The 14,247-nt window shown below is 39.3% G+C and overlaps 2 protein-coding genes across 3 annotated transcripts in view; one reads left to right on the top strand and one right to left on the bottom strand.

Annotated features, from left to right (window-relative positions):
- Nucleotides 1–11,414, bottom strand: part of WDR48 (WD repeat domain 48) — a 29,126-nt gene extending 17,712 nt beyond the window's left edge. The window contains exons 1-5 of one of the 2 annotated variants that reach the window (XM_026096765.2): nucleotides 11,118–11,414; nucleotides 2,329–2,469; nucleotides 1,195–1,273; nucleotides 824–906; nucleotides 580–709 (exon numbers count right to left, since the gene is read on the bottom strand). In XM_026096765.2, coding sequence (XP_025952550.2) covers nucleotides 580–709; nucleotides 824–906; nucleotides 1,195–1,273; nucleotides 2,329–2,469; nucleotides 11,118–11,399 — 715 coding nt within the window. In that variant the 5' untranslated portion in view covers nucleotides 11,400–11,414. Of the gene's footprint in view, nucleotides 1–579; nucleotides 710–823; nucleotides 907–1,194; nucleotides 1,274–2,328; nucleotides 2,470–2,826; nucleotides 2,845–11,117 lie in introns of those variants that run through there. The other variant, XM_064505709.1, reaches the window with a different exon arrangement.
- Nucleotides 11,415–11,601: 187 nt separating this feature from the next.
- LOC112981581 (sodium channel protein type 5 subunit alpha-like) overlaps nucleotides 11,602–14,247 on the top strand; it is a 60,508-nt gene continuing 57,862 nt past the window's right edge. Inside the window, exons 1-3 of the mRNA XM_064508063.1 lie at nucleotides 11,602–11,917; nucleotides 12,474–12,599; nucleotides 13,250–13,377. The gene's annotated coding sequence lies outside the window, so the exon portion shown is untranslated. The remainder of the gene's footprint in view (nucleotides 11,918–12,473; nucleotides 12,600–13,249; nucleotides 13,378–14,247) is intronic.

A 14,247-nucleotide genomic window follows, 5' to 3' on the forward strand; every position in this document is an offset into this window, starting at 1 on the left:
TGCATTAGACCTCTCTAGTACGTTATCCCCAGATGTAATTAGCGCTCAGTGTTACTTCAGCACCCTGCGCACCAGCATGCTTTTGTATCTAAATTTTTCTAGTAACTTTAGCCTTCTGACAGATATAATTGATATAGTTTTCAAATTCTTTTTCAGGAGTTGTACTGTGTTCACTGCAGCATCTATGTAATCACACAAAATACAAATTATGACATACAGAAATCACATAGACAAATATCATAAGGGAAAATTACTGTAATATATTAGCTGAGGAGCAAAAAACTTCTAAAGCTAAAGCACTGTTGAGTTTTGATGAATACCAGCTCATTACATTTGAGGAGATAATGTTCAAACAGACCTGTCCTCTAGCCTAAATTTCATGACTGTTCACTGCTCTAGATTTTCAGCTATTATATAATGCAAGAAATTGAGTTAGTACATATTAAAAAAAAATGTAACATTTCTTGTGTGTTTTGTTAGGTAGACACAGAAACTAGTACCTATACTCTTAAACAGATCTCATTGATTATGCTACTCAATAAAGTACATTGCATTTGCTTCCCCTCCCTAGGTACCTACTTGTGACGGTGTTATTTGAGGCAGTCAGTGCTGTTAGAGTATTTACATCCCAGAGGAAAATCTGTCTGTCCAGCCCAGCAGATGCTACCAGTTCTTTATCTTTTGCATATGCTAAGGCTTTCACATAATCCTGTAATAAAGTAAAACAACATGAACCAACAATATTATCCACCTGAAGTCTACAGCTTGATTTTTAAAAGATTGTCACTGATAAAATAACATATTTACAAAAAATGTTTTTCACCTTGTGTGTCCTTAGTGTTGACATGCAAAATCCCTTATGTGCATTCCAGACTTTAACAGTAGTATCTGAAGAAGCAGATATCACTAAATTGGAAAGAATAAAGAGCAAATATTAATGGATCGTGCATTACTTTAGAGCACGTGCTTATTATTTTTTTTCTTTTTTTCAAAAGATTAAATAAATGATATATACATCTTAATTTTCATTAAAACACTAGCTTACATTACTTACCATATTTACAATATGCATCACAGAAATGAATTTTACATGCTAAGAGATGGAAAAAGGTATTCAAATGGTTAAAGCAGTAGATAATATACTTTTATACACAATTTCTGAATGCTATAATTTTCGAACATTTAAGTACTTACATGTTTTACCATTGCAGCAGAGCACAATATCATTTACCCAATCTGTGTGATGTTCCATAGATGCTATATAAGGGTCTTGCTGGAAATGAAGGAAAAAGTTTTTAAGGTCTCTTCATAAATGGAAAAGATTAATACAATTATCAAATCCGGTTGTAACATTTTCTTCAACCTTCAGAGGGATCAATAGCTGCCTAGTGTAGAGTTGCCTGAAGTCACTGCTCCATCATTTTTTGAGAGATAACTATACAGAGAGATTACAGACTAGTCTTCATGGAATTCCTATATATTTTAAACTTACAGTGTCTATTTTATGTATAATTTCACCCTAAAGTGTTTGGTTTTGTATCACAGAAAAAAAAATTATCTTAGACAACAGGGATTGCCAAGTTAACACTATTCTACACTTACAGGAACAGACTCTGTTCCTTCGCAGAGGAACAGAACAACCAAAACACATACAAGGACCTCCAAGTCATGAACTTTATGAAGCCTTATCTCCTTCTGTCCCTATCTTCTATAGGGACGTCCTGGCGTCCAGTAATGTGCTCGAGTTCATATCACAAGCCATTTGTTCAGTGAGGCTATTCATTTAGTTCTCTCTCCTCGACAGGGCAAAGCGTTATAATAAACTTTCTCCAGTTAGAGAATTAAACACAACGGTGAAAATAAGTGGGACCAGCAGAGAATCTGATCAATGTTTCCTTTTCTCCTTTAAAGTAAAGATGGCAATAAAGGAGAAAAGAGGATTGAAGACCCTTCCAGGATACCAGAATATACAAAATATTCATGGACCAAAATTAAAGATCCATCAAGATGTACATTCATAACCAACACAACATGGTCCTAGCGACTGGTCTCACTGGAGGCCACTGGTGTCTAACTGGAGGCCACAACATTTTATATTTAACTTTGCTTTCTCTCTGCTATGACTAGCTCTTTGGAATATAGGCCCAAATGCAAGTCTGTAATCCCACACATTTTTGTTACAATATGTACAACATCAAAATGATTGCCCTATTGCTAATGATTGGCAGTTGTTAAATAACTTAATGCCAGGAATATAAACTGTTAAGCAGCTTACTAGCATAATAACTTGAAAAACAAATTAGACTGAGGAATCCTCTCTTAGCTTACCTTGTGCTGATTGACACTCCATATCCTTATAATAGAGTCTCGGCCTGCCGTGAAGAGTCTATTTAACGCTGGATCCAGCTGAAGTGCATTCACCCCATTTCGGTTATACTTCTCCACCTCATCTCTAATCACATAGGAGACCTAAAATACATTTACACAAATCTGATTATGCTGTTAGGATACTGACTCGGCCATAAGATGCTACCATCTAATTTCATTTTTGTGAGGCTCTCAGGTAGAAAATACTAAGAGCTTTACAAACATTACAAATTAGTGTATCAGTTCAAGAGTTACCATCAACCTCAGTTGTTTTTTTTCCTGAAAAATGGAGAAGAGACATTGATAAGATGTTAGTAGTACTAGAAAGGGCCCAAAGGATTATCCAAACATCACAACTCAAGCCTAGACACAGAGTCCTTAGCTCAATTCCCTGCTCTGATCCTGGACAACCCACTGAGTTTGCCTCTCGCTTCTTAAATTCATTTCTTAGTTACTAACACTGGAATGATGGTATTCCCCAGCCTCATAAGGGAGAGGATAAACCACGAAGGATTACCAAGCACTGAGTGACTGTAGATATACGAAATAGAGTTAGAAGTTGCATCATTATTATTATTATGATTCTTTAAGAAGGGCAGTATTTTGAAACTTTTTTTTTAATTATCTACTTTCTAATATAACAAGGAGCACAAATATTTACTGCTTTTTGAAATACAGAAATTCTTTATTTACTTCTGTATTGGGCAGGACTCTGCATGTAGTTCATTTGTTTTGTTCATAAACACTACATAGAAATTTAATGGGAGAAGACGGCATGCTACAAGGGCTACAGCACTCTGCATTAATGATGTCCAACAAACACAATTATAAGGCACCGCAGTCTTCAGAGCTACCCCCTTCAGACTGAGCCATATCTCTCCTGATCACTCATCCTGGTTTTTGCATTACTACGAGGAAATCCCTCAAGCTTAATGAAAAGGAAGGAAACTGAGAGCTAAGCTCTTTCCCAGATTCTGTAAAATATAATCACAACAACAGGGTAAAATTTTAGGCTTGATATAATCCAATCTGACAACAGCAGGAACCATGTGGATACAAAAGCACCAGTGTTTTCAAAAGTCTTTCAAGGAGTGGTCTTGGGCCAGAGATCTGAAAGTGATTTTTCAATCCAGTAATTGCATTATATCAGTGCCAAGAAAATGTTTTCCAGATCAGATCTCAGTTATACAAAACAGAAAACCCAACAAATTAAACAATTTCCTGCAGTCCTTATCACTGAAGAGGCATTTTAGGGAATCTCTGATTCTATACCACAAGAATCGACAGGTCCGTTTGGTGAACGAGGGGAACACCTCCACTGAATTATCTCATCCCTCTGCAGCACAGTAAGAAAACTGATGCTTCGAGAAACCATATATCCAGTCCTATTCGCTGTTTCAGAAACCGCTGCAACAGCTAGAGTAACACTGAAGCACCAAAATTAGAGCCACCTGAATCTTTTTGCCTTAATACTCCCTATTACCATTCCACAGCTCCATTTATTAAAATTTCCAGCAAGACCTCTGTCACAATGTCTTTAAAGCCCTTCTTGCTCATATATAGTCTGTGTTAGCTACTCACAATCCTTGCAGAGTCTCAGCTCTTCCTCCCAATTTCAGATTGTGTCCTAATTTCCAATACTCTCAGGTTCTCTCACCCATTCCAGACTCATCCATAGTACTCTTGCTATCCATGCTCAAGTCCCCACCTACACAAAGCTTCAGAGAAGTTATGAGAAGACATGCATACTAGTGTCAGACATACATAACAGTGTCTTAATGTTAAGATTTTAATGAATCAAGACTTACAGTTTCTAATAAACAAATAGATGGAGGGAAACATGGGATCTGCCTATATTTAAACAAACTGGTTTTTGTAATGTGGACAGAAAGATTTGTGTGCAATTTCTCATATGGCTCAATCAAGTTGTGTCTGCATTTAGAAGACCCAGACAGACTGCTTCAGTGGAGGAATATTATAAGTAAAGACAAGGTCTAACACAAGGATACAAAACACAAGTCAAAATGATGGCTTTAAAATTCATACTGCTTTCAAATTACTTGAATAAAGCCAAGAAAAATATTCAGTTAAAAATACTAAATGTGAGTAGACATAAATTACTGTTAGCTGCAAGGAACCCAAAATCTAAAGACCAGCAGATCAAATTTAATGTTAGTTACTAAGGAGAATAATCTCTTCCAGAAATATAGCATAAGAGTTAAGATCAGCAGGGGTCCTTCAGCTGTTGCTCCCCCAAACCGCTAGCAGGATATTTTTTGACAAATCTCTGACTTTCGGATTTGTTCCTCTTCTTTTCTGTCAATCATCCCCCAGATTTATTACATTTTCAGGCATAACACAGAGCTATCTCTTTACCCCACTCATAAATATGACTGTCAAACTATGCTGGCTGCCTAAGCATTTAAAGGAGGGGGCTTTTTGCTCATAAAGTGTTACTTTTTTAATTTACAGAAGTTCAAACACAGAATGGCCATACAATTTTAAAAACATAAACAAATGAAGGATGCCCACTCTAGTAATAAGGTAGTTTTCATACACAAGCAATGCTTTCATAGGACCGGGCAACTTGGCACTCAGATATTTCTATGTTAATCTTGACAGAATTAAAATCAAGTTTCACAATTTCTTAAAATGCAAAAGATGAAATAACTTGTCCCTAAACTGCATATAATTCTCATTTAACACTGATTAATCTGATTAACTGATAGCAAAAAACCTTTTACAGATAAGATATAGTAAAACAATGATTTTCATTTCTAGCTATAAAGGAGTTTGCATAATTATTAAATTGCCATCTAGAAGACCTTGAAATGGTGGCTATTGGCTCAACCAGGTGCTCTGTTCACACTGGTCAAAGACTTGCAATTAGGGAAAAACTGAAAACTGATATCCATTCTCAACTGCAGACAGCACTGAAATATTCAATGGGACAAGAATCTAGATTTCCACAGGAAACAGCTTCATCATGGGACTTGATAGAAGATATTTGGCTCTTTTTAATCACAACATCTGGAAATTAATAATTTCCTTTCTATAAGAATTATGGTAAAGCAAGATACAACACCACAGACTCATGTTTTGTAACAGTATTTACTGAAAACTGACAGTAAAAAGCTTGCATAAGCTAAGTAGAATAACAGTGACCAGGAACACAACTAAAAGAGATGTCAAAAATTATATTTAAGTCAGATCTCCACTATAAAATATCTGCCACAGTCATTGTATTTGCAGATCTTTAACTTAGCTACGGCTTAAGCCAAAAAACTTTGCCAATATGATTTTGATTCCCTGTGTTAAATAAGACGAGTAACAATAAAAACTTTTTTATGCAACAATAATTATATCCATACTAACCTTTAGGCCAGGAAAGAAATTACAGGATAAAATACACACTCTAAATTCATTTTGCCAAACCAGCAAATGCAGATTTGACTTAGGTTCCTTTTAATAACTTCCACGTGTGGATTTTTTCAAACACCTTTTAGAAAGTATTATTTATATTTTAAGAGAATAAATTGAGCCAATGAGAGCAATTATTTTGTTTCAGGGTTGATGAGTCTGTGGCAGATTTAAGAGCTAAATCTAGAGTTCACTACCAGTTCAGGATGAAATATAACATCATCCTTCTTCCCTATGAGAAATTTGACAAAAGAACTCTGCAACAAGAGAATTTAAGAGATTAAAATTTTATTTCTTATTTACTGTTCTTTTTTTTTTGTATAAACACCCAACAGCTTTGATAGAAAAAATAAGGGCAAGAAAACAAGAAAAGCTTGACACTTGCAAAATTACCCAGCAGTCACTGCTACTGTTCACAAAATTTCACCAGTTATTCTGGTCTCTCCTAAAACTTACAATTCTATATACTTAAAAAGCTTTTTTTCCCCATTCACAGAATGAATTGCCTACCTTTCCTGATACACCCTTTTAAATTTAAGATATAGGAATAAGAAGAAAAACAAATCCCTAGAGTACAAAGAACAGGTAACAAGAGTTTTCTGCATCTAACAGGAAGAAACTGGGACAACCAGTTTTAAATGACAAAAAAGTGATACTAATGCAAATTAGGCAAGTGTTCCATTTAATTCTTCCTTTATTTCTAATATCAAACAGTTATCTTCACTAAAAGTCCTTGGAAGTACAAAGAGCAGAAATTTAAGATGACAGAAAATGGTTTGGCATTCAGTAAGCTTATTGGATATGATGCCATCATTTCAGATGAACACTGCTTCCATTTTTAGGGCAGTTAGATAAGGAAAGAGTTTTCATCACGATGAACCACTTTTCATGAGCACAACATGAACAGAAAATGGTAACTATGGCACAGATATTGACTCTCCAGCTTCCACTGGAGTCTAATGACATCCTACTAGTGGTTAGTTGCCTCCATGGAAAATATAATATCTTTTTTCAAAAGTGTTAAATGGTCTACACTTGCAAACCATAAAGATTCATTCACACTGAAATAAACAATTGTTACAAAAACTTTTAGAAACAGAGGTGTAATGCCAGATGCATCTGGGCTTGTATTTAAATACATTAAATACATATTAACATGCCACAGAGGGACAAAATAAGGCTTGCGTGAAATCTGCTGAAACTGTGTTTGAAATGCCCATCTTAACACAGAGAAGTTAACACAGATTGATAAGGACAACAGCAACTTAGCTTACATCCTCAATTTAAAGGCCTGAAGGTTGTGTAAGATGGGGGGACAGTGGGCAAGTTGACAAAAATGAAAAGTTCACTAAGATAAACAAAGGAAGGTTGCTGACAATCCACATGTAGTTCTCCGTTTTAACATTATTTGGGGGAAAAAAGGCCTGAAAGTCGTTGGGTTTTTTTTTTTTTTTAAATGGAGTAACATTGAGTACATAAATATAAGAACTGTAAGTAAATATAATAATTATACAAATAAATACAAAAAAGCATATACAAATGTATTTGTATACACACATACATGTGTTTGAATACACATGCACTTTTTATATGCTTTACTCATTACATACATGCATTTATATATGCTATATACATTATGCACAATGCACATACATGCATTTACATATATAGTGTATTTATATAGGCATATGTATATACACACACACACATGTAAATAATATAAATGAAACAGGTTTTCAGCTGAGGACAAATTGTGCGATAAATTCAACTCCAAGCTATGCCATACACACTTTCAACACTCCAGATGAGGTACTTTATTATAATACAGTGGAGAGGACTACGAAGGTCAGCAGGAAGCTATATATCTAAGCACAAACTGGCATACATTGCAAAGAGGGAGACTAAGTGCACATTACCACTTTGTTCATTAGGTTGGTTCACAATCAGTTTCAAACCACAAAGATGATAATGACTACAACATAGATCTAGTGGCATTATTGCCACAATGGTCTGAGCGGGGCAAGGTTTGCAGGCAATGAAACATTTTAATAATGTCCAAAGCCTTCTACTTTTAAACTGCATTAGCTTTTACAAACTGCCGTAACGAATAAGACTCACTATCGTAGATGTTGCACATACATTACAAAGTGATGACCCTCATTATAAAGAATTTATGGGGTTCAGTACACTAAATGGATGCAGACTAATTATTTTAATGACTATTTTGGAGCACCAGAGCTAAAGCTACAGTCAACAGATATACTTCAGCATACAAAGTCAAGTGAAGTTCTTGCAGGACCTATGATGTTTCTCCTTTATGGACAACAAGTACATCAGCTAAAATCTGAAATTTTGCTACCCTGTTACAAAACTACTTTAAAAATACCAGCACACCACCACGGTGGACTATAAGGTGAACAGCTGAGATCTGACAGTGTGCATTTCTTGTTCATAAGTACAGAAAGTTTTCACAGGCACAAGTGTTACTACAGACATGTAAAAAAAACAAAAAGAAAAAACGAAAAACTTGCATTTTTCAAAATCACTGGAAGGATTCCACATTTAGCATCAATTACATTAGAAAAGAGAGAAGAAAAAAATCAAGACAAAGACATCTATTTCTTTAGCATCTTTGTAGAGCAGATGATACACCTTAGAATAAGTTTTTAACTAAGGATATGTCTATATTTGAATTTTTATCAGAAGTTCCCGACCCTAGAATAAAAGTAAAGGAATATATTAAGAAATTTATCTCACTCTTTTACAATAAGTCAACTGACTTCCTGTTCTTTTGATTAGGTATTTCATAAATAAAAATCCAATATATTATGGCATTTAATACATGTAAAAATCTAGCATGCTTTTAATATATGCCACTATTCAAGCAAATCAGAAGCTGAAATATTTTCTAAATGTACGCGGGTGTTTTTGTTTCACCAGTTTCCAGTTGCTGTCATGATACAGTATTAGTGTAGAAATATGACAGAAAATCAGTGCAAAAAGGTTTTCTTAATTCTGTACGGGATATTTTAGTGCATGTGAGAGTACTTAAAATTGATTCAATAAATTCATAATTGAGATAATGATCCAAGTCACTTACAGCGAGATGCACCCCTTCGGCTAAAGGGGCTGAGGGGGGGATTACACAGACCAGGCAGAAGGTTTGGAAGAGCAGTTACAATGTCACCCCTCCAAAACAACTACTTTAAGCCACCTGCTGAAAAGTGGCTTCATCTTGACTTAACGCACAGTAACATATCTGAAAGTTATAGCACATGGCCAACTCTTTCTCATCACATAGTTTCTACTACCCCCACACTACTACACCCCCATTCTTTCCTCAGCTCAGGCAGCTCACTATTGCACTCTTCACATATGCATAGTTAAGTCTAAGAAACGCAAACAGCCTTCAGTCAGATATTTTAAATGCCCGATTTACATTTAAATAATTACATTTCTTACCTTTATTTATGCATGGAATTTATTTTGAGGCCTAAAACGTTTACTCTGATTAAGTCCTCCTACACATACAGTTACATGCACAGAAATGCCCTATACAGACTATTCTGGAGCATTCTGCTTATCAATAAAATGGATGCATCTAAGATAATAATAATTCAGATTTCAATAAACTTGAACCAGCTCTACGCCAGGGTAAGAATCAAGTTCCTCTGTGAACAAGAGGTATTCTTCTGAAAGCCTTTTTCGCTAGCCTCATAGGTTCTGGAGAAAATGCTCTTTTTAAAAAAATAAGAAAAGTTTTTAAGAAGCTTGATGTAGCAGCACCCTAAATGCTCAGCCATTGGGAAGGAAAAGAAATTGTTAGTGGTTATAACTTTGCAGAGGCTGATAGATATAACAGCTACTTAGGACTCTGTTACATGAACAAAACCCTGTATCAAACCAAGTAGCTGAAATAAAAAGAGTGCAAGAAAATACACAGCTTTTACTCAAGACTTGATATATATGCTTCTGGAGAAACCAGATACATGCTTGTAGTGTAACCAAATCTAGAGTACACACTGAGGGACAGATTGGTGGAGCACTACATGGATGAGTGAAAAACAGAATGCAATACAATGAGAGGGAGAGGAAGGATACACCATAAACCAGCACAAGAACACCAGCAAATACAAGTTTTTGAGCTAAGTACTGTTTGGAAACAGCATGTAGTAATAAACAAATAAACTATGTCCCCTTTAATGTATGTTGCTGTCAGGGAAATAATACTTCATAAAGAAATAGGACTACACCAAAGAAATACCCAGTTATTATAAAAATCTCCTCCTCATGACGACAACCTGCAAGAACTTATATACGACACAGGCAATGAAGTCAGTAAAGGGATATTATATTTCAGATACTTTGTATTTCAGAGAATGTCATAGGGTTTTTTTTTTGAAGGGCAAGAAAACTCTTTGTTTAATATAGTACAGGCCAAGTGCTGTGGAAAAACACTAAAGGCTATAAAGAAGAGTACATTTCCTCTGTGCAACAAAATATAAAAGATGTGTTCAAAAACTGAACCCACATTTGGAAGGATCCTAATACTATTTCAGAATTAATCAATATTTCTTTTGGTCACAATGGCTAAGAGACTTAAACTTGCCTCTAGAGGTAGGCAGCTTTACACACTGATAAAACATTAAATCTTTCCCACATTGAAAGCTGTAAAAATATTTAAAGTACTTGTACCATGGGGGGAAAAAAGAGTTGAGTCTTTACTTTTTATAGGTATTTCACTAATGTCAATCTCCAGCAAGGTTATTCAGTTAACTCGTGTCCACATGGACAAAAGGTCTGGCCATGTCTCAGGTGCATTAAGAAAGTTTACGTCCAAGGGACTGACTTGGCCACGGTCTGCCTTTCAGGAGCGCTTAGTAGGAGCTGGAGAGGGAAGACGGCTGCGGTGCTTCAGCTCTGACCCCTCGGGGCCGGGGAGCCGGACCCCGTCCAGCCGCCAGCGGCACCTCAGGCCGTCCCTTCACGGAGGGCGGCGACCGCGGGACACTCCAGTCGGGGGGGCGCCGGGGGGCCGCCTCAGGGGTGGTGGGCAAGGGAAGAAGGCGGCTGCGTTGCCATGGAAACCCCCAACTCCCCACCACCACCACCACGGCAGCCGGGGCGCAGTCCCCGCGGACCAGGCGGCAGCGCCCCCACCTCGCGCCCCCGCGGCCCGGGCCCGCGCCCTCCGCGCTCCGGCCCCTCCCTGGCACCCGCCGGCCGCCGCCCCCGCCCGCTGACCCTCCCCACCTCGCGCGCCGCCGCCCGGGCCGGAGCCGCGCCACCGCCGCCCGCAACCCCCCGGCCAGGCCGGGCCGCGCCCTCACCTGCACTTTCCGCCGCCCCGCCGTGTTCTGCCGATGATGCGCCGCCATCTTGCATGTTGACACTCTGATGTCATTTCCGAGGAGGGCGAGCCGCGCCGGAAGTCCCGCCCCTTCCCCGCCCCATGCCCGCGTAGCCCGGGCCGCGGCGTTGCTAGGGGAGCTGCGGGGGGCGGGGCCTGAGGGGGGGCGGGCTCCGCCATGTTGTCTTCCCGCTGCGCGTCTTCCTGCCCTGCGGCCGCCTCGCGGGGCAAATGCTCCAGGGGGATCGTGCCCGAGCCTCATGCCCGCGTAGCCCGGGCCGCGGCGTTGCTAGGGGAGCTGCGGGGGGCGGGGCCTGAGGGGGGGCGGGCTCCGCCATGTTGTCTTCCCGCTGCGCGTCTTCCTGCCCTGCGGCCGCCTCGCGGGGCAAATGCTCCAGGGGGATCGTGCCCGAGCCTCATGCCCGCGTAGCCCGGGCCGCGGCGTTGCTAGGGGAGCTGCGGGGGGCGGGGCCTGAGGGGGGGCGGGCTCCGCCATGTTGTCTTCCCGCTGCGCGTCTTCCTGCCCTGCGGCCGCCTCGCGGGGCAAATGCTCCAGGGGGATCGTGCCCGAGCCTCATGCCCGCGTAGCCCGGGCCGCGGCGTTGCTAGGGGAGCTGCGGGGGGCGGGGCCTGAGGGGGGGCGGGCTCCGCCATGTTGTCTTCCCGCTGCGCGTCTTCCTGCCCTGCGGCCGCCTCGCGGGGCAAATGCTCCAGGGGGATCGTGCCCGAGCCTCTGTACGAGGCTGCACTGTCACAGCCGCCTCAGGCATTACAAAAAGAGTAAATAAAAATATTTAAAGATATTTAAAAAATTTTTAATAGGCGCTGATAAAAAACCCCAGCTGCTCCCCCCCGGGTGCTCGGTGCCGAGGGGGCTGGGGTCGCCTCAGGGACAGGGTCTCCTCGCGGCCAGAGACAAGGCAGCTCCTGTGGCCGCCTGCCCTCTTCATGTTTTCGGCAGATAGCTGCCCTGACCCCTGAGGAGCTTTCGTAACCTGGGTGATACCTGTGGAAAGTTGCGTGGAGGACTTTTCTTGGGAGAGATGGTTTTGTGGTACCAATTACTTCATTAACGGCAGGACTGCAAAGCAGCAAAGGTGGTTAGAGGAGGAGATTGGTGGGATGAGCAGATAATAGTGAAAATAATTTTTACTGGGAGAGGAAAAAAAGCGATGAGAAAAGAAAAGGTGTTGGTTCGTCTTCTCATTCAATGCTGGTTGCAGCCCTAAGCAGAAGACTAGCTACTTCACTTCTGCTAATATAAACTGTGTTTATTTTCATATAGATTACATTTTCTAGCGTTGCTGAGTGCACCATGTTCTTATCACAACTGCAGGCGGAAGGCATGATCCTTAAAGGAGATCTTCCTCGACCAAAGCCTGACCTTACCTCCAGCATTTCTGCTATTTTGTCCTACTACACAGTAGTGGAAGCATATGATATGAGGCACCTCATTACAGAAGTATGAAATATTATTGCATTTATTTCATTTTATCTAAGATAAAATTAAGGCTTTTTTTGAGAAGAGCTCAGTTGTGTATTGGCTTCAGGCCACTGGTAATTATCAAAGAGTCTCCGATGCTGTCATGCATAGAATATATTGTTTTATCGGGTTCTGGGCTGGAGAAGAACAAGGCAGCGTGAAGTCTTCTGCTTAAGTGAATAGGCAAAGTGCCTCACTACATTTCAGTATGCATTAGTCCATTAAAATATTGAAGATTTCATAGCACAACAGTTTTGTGCATATTTTAAAGTCATTTCTTATTATCTTTTAAAGATATTGAAATGTTTGTGCTTATGATTTTTGTGACATTCCTTGATAAATTATAATTTCATTCATAAATCGTAATCATCATTTCATAACCCATAATCACCAATGGGTTATTCATTTGATAAAGTTAATCTCCTTCGTGTTGTGTCTTCAAGGGCAGTGTGCATTTTTTGTATGTTTGGTTTAAAGTTGAATTTATTTACAGACTTAGGACCTTTTGTTTCTTTACATTATTATGTGATTTTTAAACTTTTTCCTTTTTGCACGTCAAAGAACTGGCTATTCATGGGTAGTCACTGCTGTTAGTATATATAAAATACAGTGCTTGTTAATTCTTTCAGATCAACAATTCATTAACTTGAAGCAGAAGAAAATATATAGTAATCCTTTTATATCAAACAATCATTGAAGATTATCTAGTCCAAGGACTATCATATTTGCTTCATGTTTGCTGAAGGCTGCTGAAGATGTGAGTTATGATAAGTTTCTATGATCTGTGTATGTTTAGCAAGCCTAAACTAACCCAGAGCCCTTAAGTTCTACAGGTAAGATTATGCAAAAAATATGGTAAGTAATATTTTCTTTGTTACGTAGTAAGACTTTTAGCATTTCATCACGTTTGTCTTATTTTAGGAAAGTGATAAGATGATCTAATTTATAAAGTTAGCTCTTTGCTTTTCTTTATGAGACCCTATATTCAATTGCTTAACTGTGACAAAATTAACTCTTCCACATGCAAGCTTCCATTTTGGGTTCCTCCTTTGGGTGTTGAGTGAGGTTTTTGATATTAGGGAAAGAGAAGGAACATGTATGAGTCCAGAGGTGACTTTTCAATTTCCATGAAAATCATCTTTGGCTAAATTGTGAGCTTCTGAAAACATCAGTGTGAGCAAAAGGAGGTCGAGCCAAAAAGTAAGTGGGGAGAATTGAACAGGGTTAAGGAGTTAAGCCAGGAGGTTGAGACAAGTAAAAAGCAGGATGGAAGTGCCAGAAACAGAAATGCTTATTGGATAAATAATCGTTGTAATAAGTAAAAATATAAAGATAATATTTCCTCTGTAGTGGTAGACTCAAGAATGTGATAGCATTTCCCATCTTCTTCTGTTTACTGTTCCAGTCCCGCTTTGCAAGGTTTGACATTCACTGTTACGGAAATTAGGCTTGTCAGCCACCATAACAGGGCTCGACCCTAGGTTCCCCCAAGTAAAGTTCAGAGCCAAATCAAAACAAATTAAATTTTAATCATGCGCATGCCATAATTACAGCTCAAGCTGGGTGCCTCCAAAGAGGGACCCTAACATAAACAAATCCTGGGCAATTATAGTTTTTCTAACTTACA

Source organism: Dromaius novaehollandiae, chromosome 2, assembly GCF_036370855.1.
Source record: "Dromaius novaehollandiae isolate bDroNov1 chromosome 2, bDroNov1.hap1, whole genome shotgun sequence".
NCBI classification, from domain to species: domain Eukaryota; kingdom Metazoa; phylum Chordata; class Aves; order Casuariiformes; family Dromaiidae; genus Dromaius; species Dromaius novaehollandiae.